A 16663-nucleotide genomic window follows, 5' to 3' on the forward strand; every position below is an offset into this window, starting at 1 on the left:
TACACTTGTGCAGCAGGGGATGTTCATTCAAGGAGGTCTACACTTGTGCAGCAGGGGATGTTCATACAAGGAGGTCTACACTTGTGCAGCAGGGGATGTTCATTCAAGGAGGTCTACACTTGTGCAGCAGGGGATGTTCATTCAAGGAGGTCTACACTTGTGCAGCAGGGGATGTTCATTCAAGGAGGTCTACACTTGTGCTGCAGCAGGGGATGTTCATTCAAGGAGGTCTACACTTGTGCAGCAGGGGATGTTCATACAAGGAGGTCTACACTTGTGCTGCAGCAGGGGATGTTCATTCAAGGAGGTCTACACTTGTGCTGCAGCAGGGGATGTTCATTCATTTATTCAATAGTATGTAGGCCACTGGCCCAAGTACAATAATAGATAACAATACATATCATTAAATTATTTAAGTATGTTAGTCCACCAGCATTTTTGTCTGAAAAAAATAGTGATCTCAAGTATTATAAGTATGAAACAAAACTTGTGTCAAAGAAATATCTTTTTAATAATTTCGGTCTAGAACCTAGACTATGTATGGAAAGCCAAACCCGCCAAAAATACATAATACATACCATCTTTTTAATAATTTCGGTCTAGAACCTAGACTATGGTATACAGAAGTGTACCTGGTGTGTCCACATTTAAAGTGGAGGTATCCTGAGGTTTGTTGAGACGGTGTTGTGTTGTTGAAACTAGGCTGGTTGGAAGGCCTTAAAATAAGGTTTAGGATGATGGGTGTTCATGCCCATCTTTTCACAGAAAAATTACATTCTTATGTTTTATTTTTTATTTTATTCATTTCGGCAATAAACATAAAATAATAATTACAAAAAAAACATAGAAAATATAGGAAATATGTAGTAGGAATTATTATCAAATTTTGTTTTATATTAATAAATATCACAAAAATTTCCCATAAAAAAATTTCTGTTTACATAATTATTTTGTTGCATGAAGCAAGCTTAAGAATGACACAAGATTTATTGAAAGTGATCAGTGTCTTATTTCCTTGAACAGCAGTTTACCCCACACAGGACTAAATGGATGTACCATCACAGTAATTTCGTCCTGGTCATCCACCATTGGTCGTTTTTCATTACCCCATTTAAAGATGCTTCCCTCCATATTGACAAACTCAAAGTGATCATCATCTGTAAAAGATTAACAACTACTATTGATTACATAAATATGGTTATAGTAAGGTATTGCTGTGGTATGGTAGTGGTATGCACAAATTGTTTGCATGCGCGGGAATTTTTGACATGCGCAAAATGTCATGAATCGCGTAAAAAGTTGATTAGAATTTAATTTTGCGCACGTGTAACTTCTTGTAAAACATGCCATTTTTAGTGACCCTTTATAAGAATTAACTTTGTCAATAAAAAATTGCTTTTAGTTTTTTTCTTATGATCAATCATTAAAAATCATAAAATCACACACAAGTCAAGTTGCGCAACTATGACGTCTTTAAAAAATAGGAGGTGCACAACTTCACGTAAATGTCCATATGTTGGCAAAGTTATGAAATGTTATGTTTACCCATTTTAGAGATATGTGATGCGTAAAAAAATTAGGAAGACAGAAGAATAATATAAAAGAGAAACAAGACAATTACAAGGAGTTATCCGCTGAATAAGAATAACTAATAAAGAAAAAAAAAGCAACAGGACGATTACAAGGAGTTATCCGCTGAATGCGAATAACTAATAACTGAAAGTTATAAAGATATTTATGAATTTTATTAGAACTGACCTATGATTTATGAATTTTATTAGAACTGACCTATGATTTATGAATTTTATTAGAACTGACCTATGATTTATGAATTTTATTAGAACTGACCTATGATTTATGAATTTTATTAGAACTGACCTATGATTTATGAATTTTATTAGAACTGACCTATGATTTATGAATTTTATTAGAACTGACCTATGATTTTCTTTTTTTGGCTTTCAAGATAACGATTTATCAAGGCAGAAGAACGATAGCCTACTGCGCAATACATCACAACTTTTACTTTTGCATCAACTGCGAATTCTAAAAACAAAAAAGTACTGTTAGTGTTATTTTTTTAATTCAAGGTCAACCATAAATTATAAATATTCAAAATGAAGTTCAAGTCAAGGTATTCAAACATTAGAACATATTTGAGACAAAAAGAATGAGAAAGAATATTTACTATTGTTGAATGCATGTTGTTGAAGAACCTTTTGTACTTCTCTCATGTCGATTGTGTCAGGATTAAGTTGAATAGCCCCAGGCAGGTGACTAACAACATACTCTTCTCGTGGTCGACAGTCCTAAAAAAAATTGTTGGCTATTGTTAAAGCTTAACACCTTAAAGCATAGTGTTCTTAGTTTTATATTAATATTCATCCTCAATTTAGGAAATTCGGATTAGGTCCTCTACCCTTGGCATCCACAGTGCAGCACCTATCGCAAGTGACAGGGGTTGACATGATGGACCAGTACAATCACCGGGGTAACCCCATACTCTTAGTCTTCCGAAAGATGCACTTGGTTCTTTAAAAAGCACACAAGCCACTATACTTCTTATCCGAAGAATCAATCAATCAATCAAAATTTATTTCCAAAATGGTGGCGTCACCAAAAAAGCAAAAGCTTTTGTCAGGGACGCCAAAACAAAACATTCAATAGCAAACAAAACAGAAATGGTACATTTTAATTAAAGTATAAATTAATACATTTTCAATTGCTAGAGGTAAATATATTAACAAAAACATGGCCGCTGAGTATTGTTTGATAAATAATATTTTGCAATCGTTTTGAAACTATTTACATTTTGCATGTTTTGGAATGAAAGACTTGTTCTACTACCAGTTTGATAATAAGCGCCTTGAACCTGTGCCGATTGTTTATGGAACGAAAGACTTGTTCTACCACCAGTTTGATAATAAGCGCCTTCAACCTGTGCCGATTGTTTGTCTATGGTTTGCTTTAACCGTTCAGTCAACTCGACCCGACCCGACATCGTAATCAGTTTACTTACACAAATAAGAAAATCTTCTATTTCTGATCCTTGATGTTTTTTTTGCATCCATTTATAAACACCATTTGTTGAAATGATTGGTACGTCCTTGAATTTTTTGGCTACAGTATTAATAACCATACTCAGACCAAACGCAACAGGTTTGTCCGCAAATTCTTCACTGAATAATGATGCAATATTCGAATATTTTCTAAAAAAATCACATTTTATTAATAAATGAAAATGTTAATGTTTATAAATTTAAAATAAAAATCTTTATTATTTATAATACAGTAATAATATTAATCTAGTCCTAGCCTAGTAGTAGTGGAGTCCGTAGTAGTTAGGCCTAGCCTAGGCTTAAGTAGTATTAGGCTAAGCGGTCACAGTGCATATCGGCCGCCAGTCATTTCGGCCGCCGATTATGGATCGCCCAAAATAATGAAACGCCAAAAAGGACAAAATATGTATTGTTCATTTCGGCCGCCAGAATCGTCAATATTGTTAATGTATAGAACGCCTTAATTGTCAAAAGGGTGTATACATGTGCCTATTGCCTGAATAGACGTGTGTATTCAAACAGCAGCAAGCAATCAACAAAACGATCATACTTTTTAATTTGCATGGAGTTGCGCTATCAATATTTTACTTACTATCATTCGCCGGCTTCTTCCTGAGCCGTACAACAACTCCCCCACCCCCCACAATAACCACTGAAATAAAGTAAGTCGTGTAGTACTATTACTAATCCCTTCATAAGTCATAAATCGGCTGTGTGATTTACACACGTCTATTCAGGCGATAGGCACATGTATACACCCTTTTTGACAATTAAGGCGTGCCATACGTTATTAATGTTATGCGCGATTTGAACGATTTGCGCAATTTGAAATTGCGCAAAAAAATCCTTGCGCAATTTGAATTGAAACATGTGTTTCAAATTGCGCAAGCAACGTATTAAATTGCGCAAGTAATCTGCAAATTGCGCAAGGTTTTTCGACAGATTGTGAAATCATGCACACCCATATTTTTATAGTAATTTCTAAGAATGATTCAAAATTAAAGATAAATATCGCATTTCCTTATTTTAGTAGTGCAAATATTGTTATAAGTTAGCATACCGTCGAAGAACCGACGAAGGAAAACGAAGCGGTGGTGTTCCACCAGGCGGGCGCGGCGCGGGCGGCCGGCTATACTACTCTAGCCTAGCTAGGGTCTGGACTACTGATACTGACTAGGTTACATGGCCTAGCTTAAACTAATATTAAAAACTTAATTTTTACATTTATTTTGATTTATTTCAAGTTACAGTGATAATATTATTTAATTGTAATAATAAATGTTATGTATTTATTACACACATCTTCGCATTTATTATGTTTTATTTTGAGTTATTTAGTTTCCAATAAATTATTAATACCGATTGTCTGGTAGAATTTTGTTGCGCAATTTGAAAATTTACAGTTCGTTTTCAAATTGCGCAAAGGTGTCATATTGCGCAAGAACTATCTTGCGCAATTTACAAATTGTGCAGCGCAATTTAAAATTGCGCAAAGATTTTCTTGCGCAATTTGAAATTGCGCAAGTTGATTGCGCAATTTGAAATTGCGCAAAAAAATCCTTGCGCAATTTTTAATTGCGCAAGAATTCTTTGCGCAATTTCAAATTGCGCAAGGATTTTTTTGCGCAATTTCAAATTGCGCAAATCGTTCAAATCGCGCATAACAAAACAATATTGACAATTCTGGCGGCCGAAATGAACAATACATATTTTGTCTTTTTTGGCATTTCATGATTTTCGGCGTTCCATAACCGGCGGCCGAAATGACTGGCGGACGAAATGACTGGCGGCCGAAATGATCAGACACCGCTAGCTAGGCTAGAGTACTAGGCCTAGTAGTACTAGTAGATAGAGGTAAACCATGGGTAAACTAACCTTTTTTTAATTGTATTTGTCTCATCCTTTGATACTTTACAGCATGGTAAATAGCACGTTTCTTTGGCCATTTAAAAATGTGAAATTAGAGATTCATATAAACAACAGTCCGAACAGTAGGCCGGCCTACTAACTAGGCCTAACCTATAAATAATAGCTAGGCCTAGCTAGTGTTCATCACACCTCCCTTCATCACATCCGATCCGTCCGTCTCGCGTGTTCCGGCAAAGAATATCTTTGGTTCCGGTGTGGTGGTGTGGTGGGAACGCGACATCTGATTTTTATTGACAGAGAGGAAATTGTGGAGGGCGCTATCAAACATCAATGATTGACAGATCCGCCGTCACAACAACAACAACAAAAAACAAGGTCGTCGCGGGAAGAAGATTGGTCAACGGTCCGGTTGCGACGGACGCTTTTTTTGTGTGTGTTTTGTTTAAACGGTTCGTAGGTACGTAGCAGCATGGTATGTAGGCCTACTACTGTGTGTCCATACAACATTTATGAAGTGGGTTTACCTAGCTAGGCTAGGCTAGGCCTACTACTACTAGTAGGGGCCTACTAGAGGCTCTAGCCTACTAGCTAGGCCTAGGCCTAGCTAAGGCTAGGCCTCTAGTAGTAGTAGGCCCCCCTTGCTAGCCTATTCTAAGGCCTACCTATAAAAGAGTACTAGGCCTAGAGCCTAGGCCAGCCTAGTTACCCTAGCCGGCCTACTAGCCTAGTTACCCTAGCCTGCCTAGGCTAGGCCTAAATAAATAAACTACTACAGCCTACTATACTACTAAGCTAGTAGTAGTAGTAGTAGTAGAGAGGCCTAGCTAGACTCGAGTAGGACCTAGTCCTCCTAGGTAGTAGTCCTACCTTGCCTAGGCCTAGTCGTAGTTTGAGTTAGTCATGGCTTTTTGTATCCTACCAATGCCTAGGATTCAAAGGAGGCCTTGGCTAATTAATAATAATAATAATTCATTTGGAGGATTTTAACATATTTAAAAACTGTACAATATAAAACAAGGCCAACAGCCATTAAGTCGCGTGCTACAATGCATAGTGATACCGGACAGACAGACAGACCGACCGACATAGTGAACTATACTGACCGAAATTACTGAACATGTTTGAACATGTTTAAAAATGTTGAAATGTTTAAAAACATTTATATTTTTTTAATTTACACGTGCGTAGCCTGTCACTTTCGACGTGCTCGTATAACGTAATTTCGAGTTGAAAAGTAAGTCAAGAAAACAGAAATCGGGCAAAAAGAGTGCGCAATAACATTTAACGCGCAGTGCGCGCGCAAAAATATGCGCACTCATGGCAATTTTGTAAACGGTTAAAATTGCCTGAAATGTACTCTTATTTCATCGAAAATAAATTTTGAAAATTTTAAGCGCGCGTACGCATGCGTTACATGCGCTACGCACGTAATTGTATTGCCATATGATGATTTATGCCCTGAAATTTATGAGTACCAAATTTTATTTAATTGTGATTCATGGTTGTGAAGATATGATTACAAACTTGATTTTGTTAAATCGTGCGTAGACCGCGTAATTTTTTATTGCGCACCGTGAAAACATAACCACATTGATTCCTGGCCATAAGGAATATACTGTGAAAAATTGACCTAGCTAGATTAAACTGATATCAAGATAAGGTCAGAAAGCGATAAAACGCATAGTGACCGACCGACATAGTGAACTATAGAGTCGCTTCCACGCGACTAAAAATGAATTGGGCAACAGTGTAGACTACCTACACTAGACCCTATATAATAGCCTAATATGAAGAAAAAAAATTGCCAAGGAAGGAATTTTCGAAAATCGAGTTGATGTCCATATTAATAAAAACTAGGAATCAGTTTATAGCATTATTAGTTGAACTTAGACATGTATTGAGCATAAAATTAGGCCAACAGTGTTGTATCCATGTTCATTACATAATTTGTCTCCAGATTATATCTTGAATAACTTTAACTTTAATAAACTGAATATCTTCTTTTTTAAGACAAAATGTATAAATAATCATGTTAGAAAAACAGTATCGCTTTTTGATGATGAACAACTCTAAAATGTATATAGGAAATGTTTTTTTTTATTTTGTATCTATTATGTTGTGTTTAGTTTTATGTTTTTTATGTAAAAGGGTCCTGCGAAAACAGAAGTGTAAACTTCTCTATGCAGGATCCTTACCATCATTTATGCTATGAAACTGTATTTATAAACGATGAGTAAATAAATGTGAATTGAATTGAATTGAATTGGAACCCACCCTACAGTAAATGCCCATACAATTAAAGCTCTTATTAAGGTGTATTTCTACTAGCTTTTAAAATGTACTGTACTTCTTTTCGAGGTTTTAGAAAGGAGTAGGTTATATATATATATATATTAATATAAAGTAAAATGCAGCATATAAATAAATAAAAAGTAAAATGCAGAATATATATTGAAAGAGTCTCAGTTTAACAGTAATAAGATTAGACTGCATGCATCCTGGTGCACTTGAATTAATATTGTTGTGAGAAATTTACAACAACAATATCTATAAAAGTCAGTGCAATAATAATCTAAGCACTTTAATTGAACTTATTCTGTATAATCTTCATGAGTATAACATTTGTTTAGACATGAAATGGTAACTTACCGCAGAATACGAATCATAATGCAAATCCCTAAAGTAGTGGTGTAGTCTTAGTAATACAGTATACTGTTAACTCAATGTGTAACTAAGACTGCGGTTGTACAATTACAACAGGAACTCAAAAGCATTCGAGTCGGAAGTTCAAGAACAAAAAATAAGCAAATCTTTACATTTCACAGGAAAACACAATTCTGTACAAGGACTTGTGTGGGACAGTTTCAAAATCTCAAAACCATTAAATATTGATATAAAGGAGAATCATAATGTTGATAAAGTATTTCTCTGCTAATAACATACACTGATTGAGGTCTTCTTTTTACTATTTTAAAATATAGAGCATTATTATAGTATTTTCAGTTTAGTGAACTCTAAATGAGTGGTGTACGTAGAGACAGTCCATCTCGTATGGTTGCTTTAGATTTGATGTTACGGACGTTCATGAATTCGACAGAGTTCAATGACATTCAAAGCAAAAATTGGGATGCAATTGCAAAGCTTATTCCTGGAACAACACCACGAGAGGTACAGTAGTCTTGGAATAATATAACCTAAAACTTCTGTCGTGATGTGATGTACCCAAATATGGATATGATGATGCGATATCACTACCATATTTGACCATATCAGTACCTTATTTGACCATATCACTACCATATTTGACCATGTATCACTACCACATTTGGGCACATCACATTTTTTTGTCACATAAAGTTTGTATACAAGGCTTAAAAGTACCTACATACTACCAGGATTTGTTTAGTAGGATATACTACTATAAAAAAATGTATTTCATTACAGTGCGAACAAAGGTTTGAAGAGCTGCAAATTGCTGCTGGTGATCTAGCTGCAGTTGGTGACCTTTCAACTATTGCAGCTCAGAGAATTCACCCATTACCAAGATCTCATCTCACACACTTGTCACTTACAAAATATGTTAAAGGATTAATTAAGGATGATCGTACACTACTTAATCGGAGTGCCTCTAATACAGAGTATGGAGCGAGTAAGAACGGTATTTACACTTTTTTTAAATGGACATATTATTATTAAATATGCTGTGATTCAATTTAAATCAATCTCTTATTGAATTAAAATTTCAATACTTCAATCAGTCTGTACATGTCAAACAAATTGTGTTTTTTTTTCTAGTTGTAAAAGAGCCTACTACTACCAACAATCAAATGGTTGGTATATTATTTAATATTTGAGTTTCAAACTTTCTTGATTTATTAAATTTAATGATTTCATTGATTGTAATCAATTAATCACTCATACAAAAAATATAAATTAATTATCATAAATATAGTTTGTATCAATCAATCAATTCGTATTTATAATGCGCCAAATTCTTTCTGTAGGAGAAAACATGTAAAGTACAAGCTGTAAAAGTGGAAACACATTCCGAGCCTGTAGACCAAGGGTGAGTGACCTTTAAAGTAAAGTGTTAGTAGTTGTTCTATTGACTTGATACATTTTTTTTTTACATTTATTCCACATTTATTTAGTCATCAATTACATCATAATTGCAATACAACTGATAACAAGGATCCTGCATAAAAAAGCTGTAGCTTCATTTGTTTGTAGGACCCTTTTACATAAGAACAATATAAGTAAATAGAACTTAGATAAAACAGTTATTTCCAATAAACTAACATACAGTACACACTTTATGTGACAAAAAAATGTGTCAATAGTTTAATAATAGTGTAAACAGAGTTTAAGAATCTTTATTTGAGCATGAAAAGACGCTGTGATGGAGTCGAAACATTTTAAACATATTTTACTTTTAGTTATTTATAAAACGTATACTCTAAGTCTAATTTGTAATATTTGAATTATGAAATATAAATTGGTTACATTTTAGACCAAATATGGTGATTCATGTTTGCGATGAAGCAAAAAATTGTAAGTACACAGAAAGAAGAAAGTTTTATCTATTATAAAAATAAATAAAAAAATTAAAAATAAATATAAAAAAAAAAATTAAAAATAAGTAAAAGTACATAACATGATAGAAACGTAGATCTCAAGTACAACAGCAGTGAAGTCAACTGATACTAAGTATCCATCAATGACGGCCATGTGTCTTCAGAAGAAGTAGTTTATTTTTTAATGTTTTGTTTTGGCGTCCCTGACACAAGCTTTTGCTTTATTGGTGACACCACCATTTTGGAAATAAATGTTGATTTTGAATTGAATTTGAAAAACAGTAAAACAGTAATATATTAATGTCAGAAGATTGTAAATTATATGCTAAACTTACCTCAATGTTATCCGTCGATAACAGTGAAGCAGGACTTTGTGTGTCCACGTGATCTTCTAGTCCAAGAGATGCAGTATTTTTCAGAGTATCTATCAGTGGATGCACAGCGTTGGGAAGAAGTGGATATCTCTGTTCATTGTGATGTGCAGATATTTGATTGGCTGATGAGATTTGTGAAACGACGTGACCCGACCTCAACACAAACTGTACCGCATCTTGGTAATTACTATAAAATAGAAAATTATATATCATATCATCTATAAATAACACTGTCAGACACAGCCACTGTACAATTGGGACTGGACCATTTTTAGAGGTGTTTACCACCTGTTGGTCCTGAATAAATTAAATAAATAATAAAATAAATAAATAAATAACACTTTTAATGTTCCTAAAACCAAATGTGTTATTTACAATTTTTTATTTTCACTCAGAACCAAGCAATGTTGTTTCAATACTGATATCATCCGACTTCCTGAAAATGAAAAATCTTGTAAGAAACGTATTTCAATTTTTTTTTTTTAAATACAGACTATATCTTAGCTACAACAGCATTAAAACTCTATACTCAAGTACTTTAAGCTCTGTCTACACCATCAAACTCGTTTGACAAAAAAGTCTACCCAAATAGGGTGGTAATATGCCCAAGTATGGTAGTGATATAACATCATATTTAGGCACATTTTTGTTTGTCGTTGCATAAAGTTTGGTAGTGTAGACAAGGCTTTAGGATGGTTTTCAGTGTATAATGGGGTTATATTAAATGTTCGTTTAAATTATTGTCTGATCATTCATATGATTACGATCATTAGGTAGAAGGTTTAAGGGTTTTTTTAAAACTTTTTTAGGTAGAAGAATGTGTAAAGTATTGCCATGACAACCTAAGTGCTATCGTTGCAACACCCTGTAACATGAACTGCATAAATGATGACCTCATTACCAGGTCTGTTTAAATTAAATTATTACTACTGGGACAATTTTAGTTTCCTTGCCATCTGCTGTTCTTTGGAACGGCCTTCCAAATCAATCAGGAAAGCCGAATCACTCGCCACATTCAAAACAACTCCTCAAATCCCAACTTTATAATTTGGACTTTCAACGTTAATTAATTTTGTGCTTTTTACATTTTCTGTTGATCAGTGCTTAGAGGCGCCCTGCATTTTGCGCTATATAAATTGAACATTATTACCTCCATGGAACGTGCATGCCAGATGATTTTACGATTGTAGTAATGTATGTCACTGTCAGCCAGTACTGTACATTATTTTGTTCCAATAATTTGTTCCAGAATTTCAGCATTGTTTACAGACACAGAAATAGATGATGTAAAAGACCGTAAAGACAAATTTAAAAGGTTTGTGTCAATTAGTGATTCTCTAACTATTTCAGTCATTGCCAACTTTTATTTGTCTTATGTAGATTCGACCCACTTTTATTTCATCATCGGTAAAAATGTTCATTTATGACAATGCATTGCATATTAATGTAATATTGTATAATGCAGTACACCTAACAATGTAAGTCATTGCCTAAAATTGCACTGGTTAAACCAGGGAGTTGTAATTAACAAACTCGCTAGCTAAACAATATTTTGATGTATACAAAGTATTTGTATTCTAACAATAGCTTACTATTTACTGTATATACTTTCACAGCAAACTATTCTGTAAAAAAATAGTTGACCTTTTTAAGTCTGGCCAGAAAGCAGCTTCTCTATACAGGTTAGTTTACAATTACCACAATTTTAGTTTGAATTAAATAAAATAGTTGAAATATTACATTTTACAAAACAGAATTTTATTATCTTTGTGTTTGTTTGATTTTAGATGCCAATTTTGTAAAAGAATTATCACGCATTCACTTCAGAGTAAAGTAAAATGTTTGACAAAAAGGTTAGTTTTTTTTTGGTAGAAAATAGATATAGAAGCTATTGTGAAAAATGAATGAAACTATGTCAAAAGGAATTTTATAAATAATTTTTTATTTTACAGAGTGACAATAGATCATCATGGTAACATAGCATTTAATCATGTTAGGTAAGGTTTTATTTTTAGTGACTATTATTTTATAAAATACATTTACTGACTGACTTATAGGTACATGTAAAAAAGCAAAAAGTGTAAATTAATCACCTACACATTTTCTGACATTCCAGAATTTGACAAGTTCAATTGGTTACCATTTAAATTAATTTAGTCAATTATCATATTTGTTCTTTTTTGTTTGTTAGGGATCCAGCATGGGATGTAAATGACTACCTTATGTGTTTGCGTAATCAAGCAAAAAATTGGCAAGAAGTGTACTGGCAAATTTGGGGAACCGTCAACTTTCTGTGTTGCTCTCGATGCAACCAAGTACGTACTAAAATGTGTTCCTTGTGCTTATAAAAAGAAGTGTTATGTATGTGCTACACATTTCTGTACATGTTTTCAGTTAAAAAAACCATTGGCCATTTTGTAAGAAGTAATTTACAACTTACCTTGTTTAAATTTGCTTTTGGTCAGGTGTTTCCATGCTCCGAGCTTGGACATTGTCGCTTTCATCCTGACACGGCTCAGTACATTTCTGGTGAAGGCCTAAAACAAACACCAATCGGCAACTATGGATGTTGTAATCTTGATGTGCTTCGCTTTGATCCCTTAGAAGAAAATAATGTAAGAGCTTGTGCATTGTAGCTACAAACATTTGTATATTTCAAATTCATCAGTGTTTAACATCATTTATAAGGCGAGATTGTATCCATGCAAGTTCCTGGTACTAACTGCAGAAAAACCCACAAGTGCCACAACTGCGTTTAACATCACAAACTTTGATAAGATACTGTATGTTTTATTATTTAACTTTTGTTTTCTTAGGGTTGTCGTGTACGTGACCATGTGGTACAGCTTCAAGGAGAAGATGGCTCTGACAGTAAGATACTTGATATTCTTCTACAAAGGCGTGACATCATATGCACATCACCGCCATCATTAGAAAATGAAAGGTAACCTAGATATAAAAAATGTCATACAAACACAGCTATAGGCCTATAATTTAACAATGATTGTATTGAATTGTTTAAAGGTTTGCATGGCAAAATCAAATTTGACATAATGTTTGCGATACACCACGTATATTAGTTCTGAAAAAGAACTGTTGAGTTTCTCCTTTCAGAACTAATATATGTGGTGTACTGCAAACTTTATATCAACGATTGTATTCTTAATTGTACATATAAATCTTCTATAAAAAAAATTCATCTGGATTCAGATGATTTATGTTAGTATTGTATAAAAAATATGCATATAAATATTGTAACATCATATTAAAAGACAACCACAACTTGAGCCCTTTACATACATTTAACATACACATTTTTTTATTCAGAGGCCATGATATAAATGTGTTTTGTGATGAAGAGGCAGTTCTTGGATTAAGCAATGAAGGAGGCTTGACAAAGGGACAACTTCAGCATGTCTTCCCAGATGATAATGCTATGTTTGCTAGACCTGAGGTATTATTATAGTACCTGTACTGTATGATTCAAATGATGAGTTTCAGGACTGTAGTAATTATACAATTTAGAATATAGATCCATGACAAATATAAATTATTGTATTTAGGCACATTGTTGTAGGTGGCTGATCGTTGTAAATGTTTTCACTGTCCTTTATATATACATACAAATAAAATACATATCATTAAATTATATAAATTTATGTATTTAAAATACATAAACAATATGATTGTATCAATCACTTAAAATTTCGCCCATATACAAATAAAGATTTTTCAAAAATGATCATGAGAGACAAACGAGCATACAGTTCAAGGTAATTGGTCAGTTGCCTATAATACCAGGATATAGATTCCGCACTTGAATATCTTGTATGCATTACCACATTACAGAGTGGTGTTTCTAGATACGAGACATCTGTAGATGATGATGATGATGACAGCGATGATGAAATTGGTGATGAAGAAGTACATAAAGGTTTGTATACGCCATACAGTGTTCTTGTTCTTGGTGTGTTACTGTTTTGTAAAAAAAGAAAAAACTTTAATTGGACAACCTACACACATATATTATAATATATATATATCGCCTTACTGAAGACCGACCTACTTGGAGATCCATCATTGCAGTCATGAGCCGTCAGCTATGAATGAATGTTCCTGTGTGTAATAATTTAATCAGGATTTTAACCTTGGTTTTCGAATTTCAATTACTTGTGTATTTGACAATAAATTTAAACTTGAACTTGCAAGTCAAATTGAACCATGTATAATATGCATTTTCTTGCTCTAGAAACATTTAAGATTACTTTGAGGGCGCTATTCAGACTCTCTCAGTTTAACAATAACAAACATTTTTACTACATAGCAAAAGCCTCAAAACAACTGAAATCAAGAAGACGGATATCAAACAGATTATTCAGCGCTAAGCAACTGTCGAGTACATCAGTTGAACACAATGTTAGCTGTATCCCGTAAGTAGTACTTAAGTGCTAAGCAACTGTTGAGTACATCAGCTGAACACAATGTTAGCTGCTGTTGAGACCAAGTTAAACACAAAGTTAGCTGTATTCCATAATACTTCATATTATGTTCTTTCTTTCTAGATATGTGCGACATAAATGGGACTCTCAAAGGTCCTTGCGTTTTAATCAAGATGCTCAGAGACAGGATGGTTAGTTAGTTTCCGTAAATTAAGGCGAATAAAAAATGAAAGCTGTTGAGTATTCATTGTATGTTTTGATCTCTATGTTTGACTCCAGTATTAATCTGGTCTGGAATACAATACTTTCTTTTCTGACACTCATCTGCTATTAATATTATTATTCAGATCAGAAACGGATGAATGAATTGATAAATTATCTCGTTAAACAGCGGGTTTCTTCAACTGATAAAATTAGACATAGAGAAGTAAGTAGGGATAATTATGCTAACTTCATGCCAGGTATTCTATAATTAACATCCCTCCATGGATGTAGGATGGAACAATTATGAAGAATGAATGAATGGTCACATAAATGGGGGTTTTTTTTCTTCTAGTATGCTGGTGGAATTTTCAGTAGATTAGAATCACAATTTAGGAACACTTATCAAACTAGCAAAACCAGCACATTGCAACCTATTCAAAAGTAAGTACAATATTATGCCTTAATATTGTCAATAATTATATATTACTCCCTCTATGCAAATTTTTAAAGATATTTATTACGTTGAATATTAACTATTTATTATTTTATAGATCCAAAACCAGATTAAATCCGAGGCCTTAACTGATTATGAAATAAAGGATACACTGTCTGTACAGAAACTGGATATAATTTACACTGATCAAGATGGTTTATAGAATAGTCCCTGCTTCTACACCATGGAAAAGCACCTACGGTTCTCAAGTGTTACAATTTATACTTGTAAAAATTAGTTTTGAATGTTTGTAATAATAATATAACAGTGTTGTTACTTGGTTACTTCAGTTTCAGATTAAATATTGGTATTCTTAAAAACGACATGTTGTCATTGGGGTCTTTTTTTTTTTGGTCAATGTCAAATATTTATGAATCCTAATCTAGCATATTGTCATCAACAAATCAGAAATTTAACAACTGTATTTAACTAAATAAACACTAAATTACAACAAACATATTGCATTATACTGTATTATCAAATTTTAATTACTGAATGGATACTGAAACTGTACATTAAAAATCATATTCAACAATCGACTAGCTTAAGAATCTAAAAAAATAGCAACTAAAACATAATGACAATTTTCTGTCTTAAAAAATGGAGTGTTCTCTTTTAATCATCTCTGCACTGTAGCGACATAGTTATGCAGTTTATAAAGGGCAAAAACCCTAATAAAATGTGAGCTTTTCCAGTTACAACTTGCTACAAAACCCAGTGCACAGTTAATGTCCTTGATGCTACATATAAAAGTCTTTGTCGTAGCTTTGCTATTATCTTCGCTTTTGGAAAACATTGCCTCTTCCACCTCCTCTGCCCCTTCCTCTTGCAGCTGTAAAACATAAAGTAATATGTTTGCATATTATTTTAAAGTCTAGGCATAAATCATGTTTGTAAAAAATCATTTACCTACTTTCTTTTCTGTATTCTTTAAAAATTGCATTTTATACATTTAAAAATAAGGATCCAAACAGAACATATTTATTTTTATATACTGTAGGGGCCTACGTTAAATAGGCGACAAACAAGACAAAAATCAAACATATGTTATTTTTAGCATAGTCTTGTGGTCAGGCTGAACACCTAGGCCTAAAATAAGAAAGTAAGTTCTGACAAATAATATGGGGGAAACCAACTTCCACTGATCTCCCTTCCACTTACCCTGAGCTCGGAGAATAGCAGACTTGCCTCGTCCTGCACCGGCACCTTTGTTCTGCTTCGTTTTGAACATAGGGGCATTTTTTAACATGTCCGGTAAGATAAGAAACCTAATCTTACTCCCCCTTACAAATACATGTTCAAGTTGAGCCACTCTGCCGTCCCTAAATGTTACGGTAATGTTAGACATTTGACAATTCATGTTATCTTCGGCTTCAATTAGCTTTCCCCTGTACACTTCACCGGTGTTTGTTTCCAATGTAATAACATGACCCTCCGCTTCATGTAAAACTTTTATAGGTACACCAATCGACATTTTAATTATTTAATGATAATCAAAATTCAAAATATTAGATGTGATCTTAAAAATGACGATTTTAAAGGATATGTTTACGCTGCTGATTTCTCTTGATTTGTATTCACCGCAAGCGTCTCTATTTCGTTGTTCGTTTGTTGAAAATTGTTTCTCCACCACAATCAAAACTATTATATA

At 33.5% G+C, this 16663-nt stretch overlaps 4 protein-coding genes across 10 annotated transcripts in view; 1 reads left to right on the plus strand and 3 right to left on the minus strand.

Moving 5' to 3' along the window:
• The window catches only part of LOC140045533 (uncharacterized), a 34551-nt gene extending 24576 nt beyond the window's left edge, over positions 1 to 9975 (minus strand). The window contains exon 1 of one of the 2 annotated variants that reach the window (XM_072090484.1): positions 9838 to 9975. Coding sequence is in view for 1 of the 2 variants with exons in the window: in XM_072090481.1 (XP_071946582.1) it covers positions 7578 to 7594 (17 nt within the window). In the remaining variant the exon portion in view is untranslated. Of the gene's footprint in view, positions 1 to 7577; positions 7860 to 9837 lie in introns of those variants that run through there. The other variant, XM_072090481.1, reaches the window with a different exon arrangement.
• On the minus strand, positions 447 to 5169 carry LOC140045534 (uncharacterized). 2 transcript variants are annotated; one of them, XM_072090486.1, is made up of 5 exons: positions 4939 to 5169; positions 3020 to 3210; positions 2189 to 2309; positions 1939 to 2046; positions 447 to 1157 (listed from the first exon to the last, which is right to left on the minus strand). In XM_072090486.1, the coding sequence occupies exons 1-5, from the start codon at positions 5003 to 5005 to the stop codon at positions 1000 to 1002; spliced, it is 645 nt and encodes a 214-aa protein (XP_071946587.1). In that variant the 5' UTR covers positions 5006 to 5169; the 3' UTR covers positions 447 to 999. The 2 variants fall into 2 exon arrangements, with proteins under 2 accessions (XP_071946587.1, XP_071946586.1); XM_072090485.1 differs by having other exon boundaries at positions 450 to 1157; positions 3020 to 3209; positions 4935 to 5168.
• On the plus strand, positions 5247 to 15328 carry LOC140045531 (SANT and BTB domain regulator of class switch recombination-like). 5 transcript variants are annotated; one of them, XM_072090477.1, is made up of 23 exons: positions 5247 to 5385; positions 7923 to 8096; positions 8373 to 8586; positions 8724 to 8758; positions 8933 to 8994; positions 9439 to 9479; positions 9862 to 10056; positions 10272 to 10330; positions 10686 to 10780; positions 11126 to 11191; positions 11493 to 11558; positions 11664 to 11729; positions 11829 to 11873; positions 12068 to 12191; positions 12342 to 12491; positions 12693 to 12820; positions 13204 to 13330; positions 13726 to 13810; positions 14201 to 14306; positions 14439 to 14506; positions 14663 to 14742; positions 14872 to 14960; positions 15071 to 15328. In XM_072090477.1, the coding sequence occupies exons 2-23, from the start codon at positions 7947 to 7949 to the stop codon at positions 15099 to 15101; spliced, it is 2082 nt and encodes a 693-aa protein (XP_071946578.1). In that variant the 5' UTR covers positions 5247 to 5385; positions 7923 to 7946; the 3' UTR covers positions 15102 to 15328. The 5 variants fall into 5 exon arrangements, 4 of the variants coding, with proteins under 4 accessions (XP_071946578.1, XP_071946581.1, XP_071946580.1 ...); XM_072090480.1 differs by having other exon boundaries at positions 8373 to 8577; XM_072090479.1 differs by having other exon boundaries at positions 5279 to 5400.
• A 148-nt stretch (positions 15329 to 15476) lies between these two features.
• On the minus strand, positions 15477 to 16607 carry LOC140045535 (small nuclear ribonucleoprotein Sm D3-like). The gene is made up of 2 exons (XM_072090487.1): positions 16174 to 16607; positions 15477 to 15844 (listed from the first exon to the last, which is right to left on the minus strand). The coding sequence occupies exons 1-2, from the start codon at positions 16484 to 16486 to the stop codon at positions 15786 to 15788; spliced, it is 372 nt and encodes a 123-aa protein (XP_071946588.1). The 5' UTR covers positions 16487 to 16607; the 3' UTR covers positions 15477 to 15785.
• Positions 16608 to 16663: the final 56 nt, after the last annotated feature.

Source organism: Antedon mediterranea, chromosome 3 (assembly GCF_964355755.1).
Source record: "Antedon mediterranea chromosome 3, ecAntMedi1.1, whole genome shotgun sequence".
Taxonomy (NCBI): Eukaryota; Metazoa; Echinodermata; class Crinoidea; order Comatulida; family Antedonidae; genus Antedon; species Antedon mediterranea.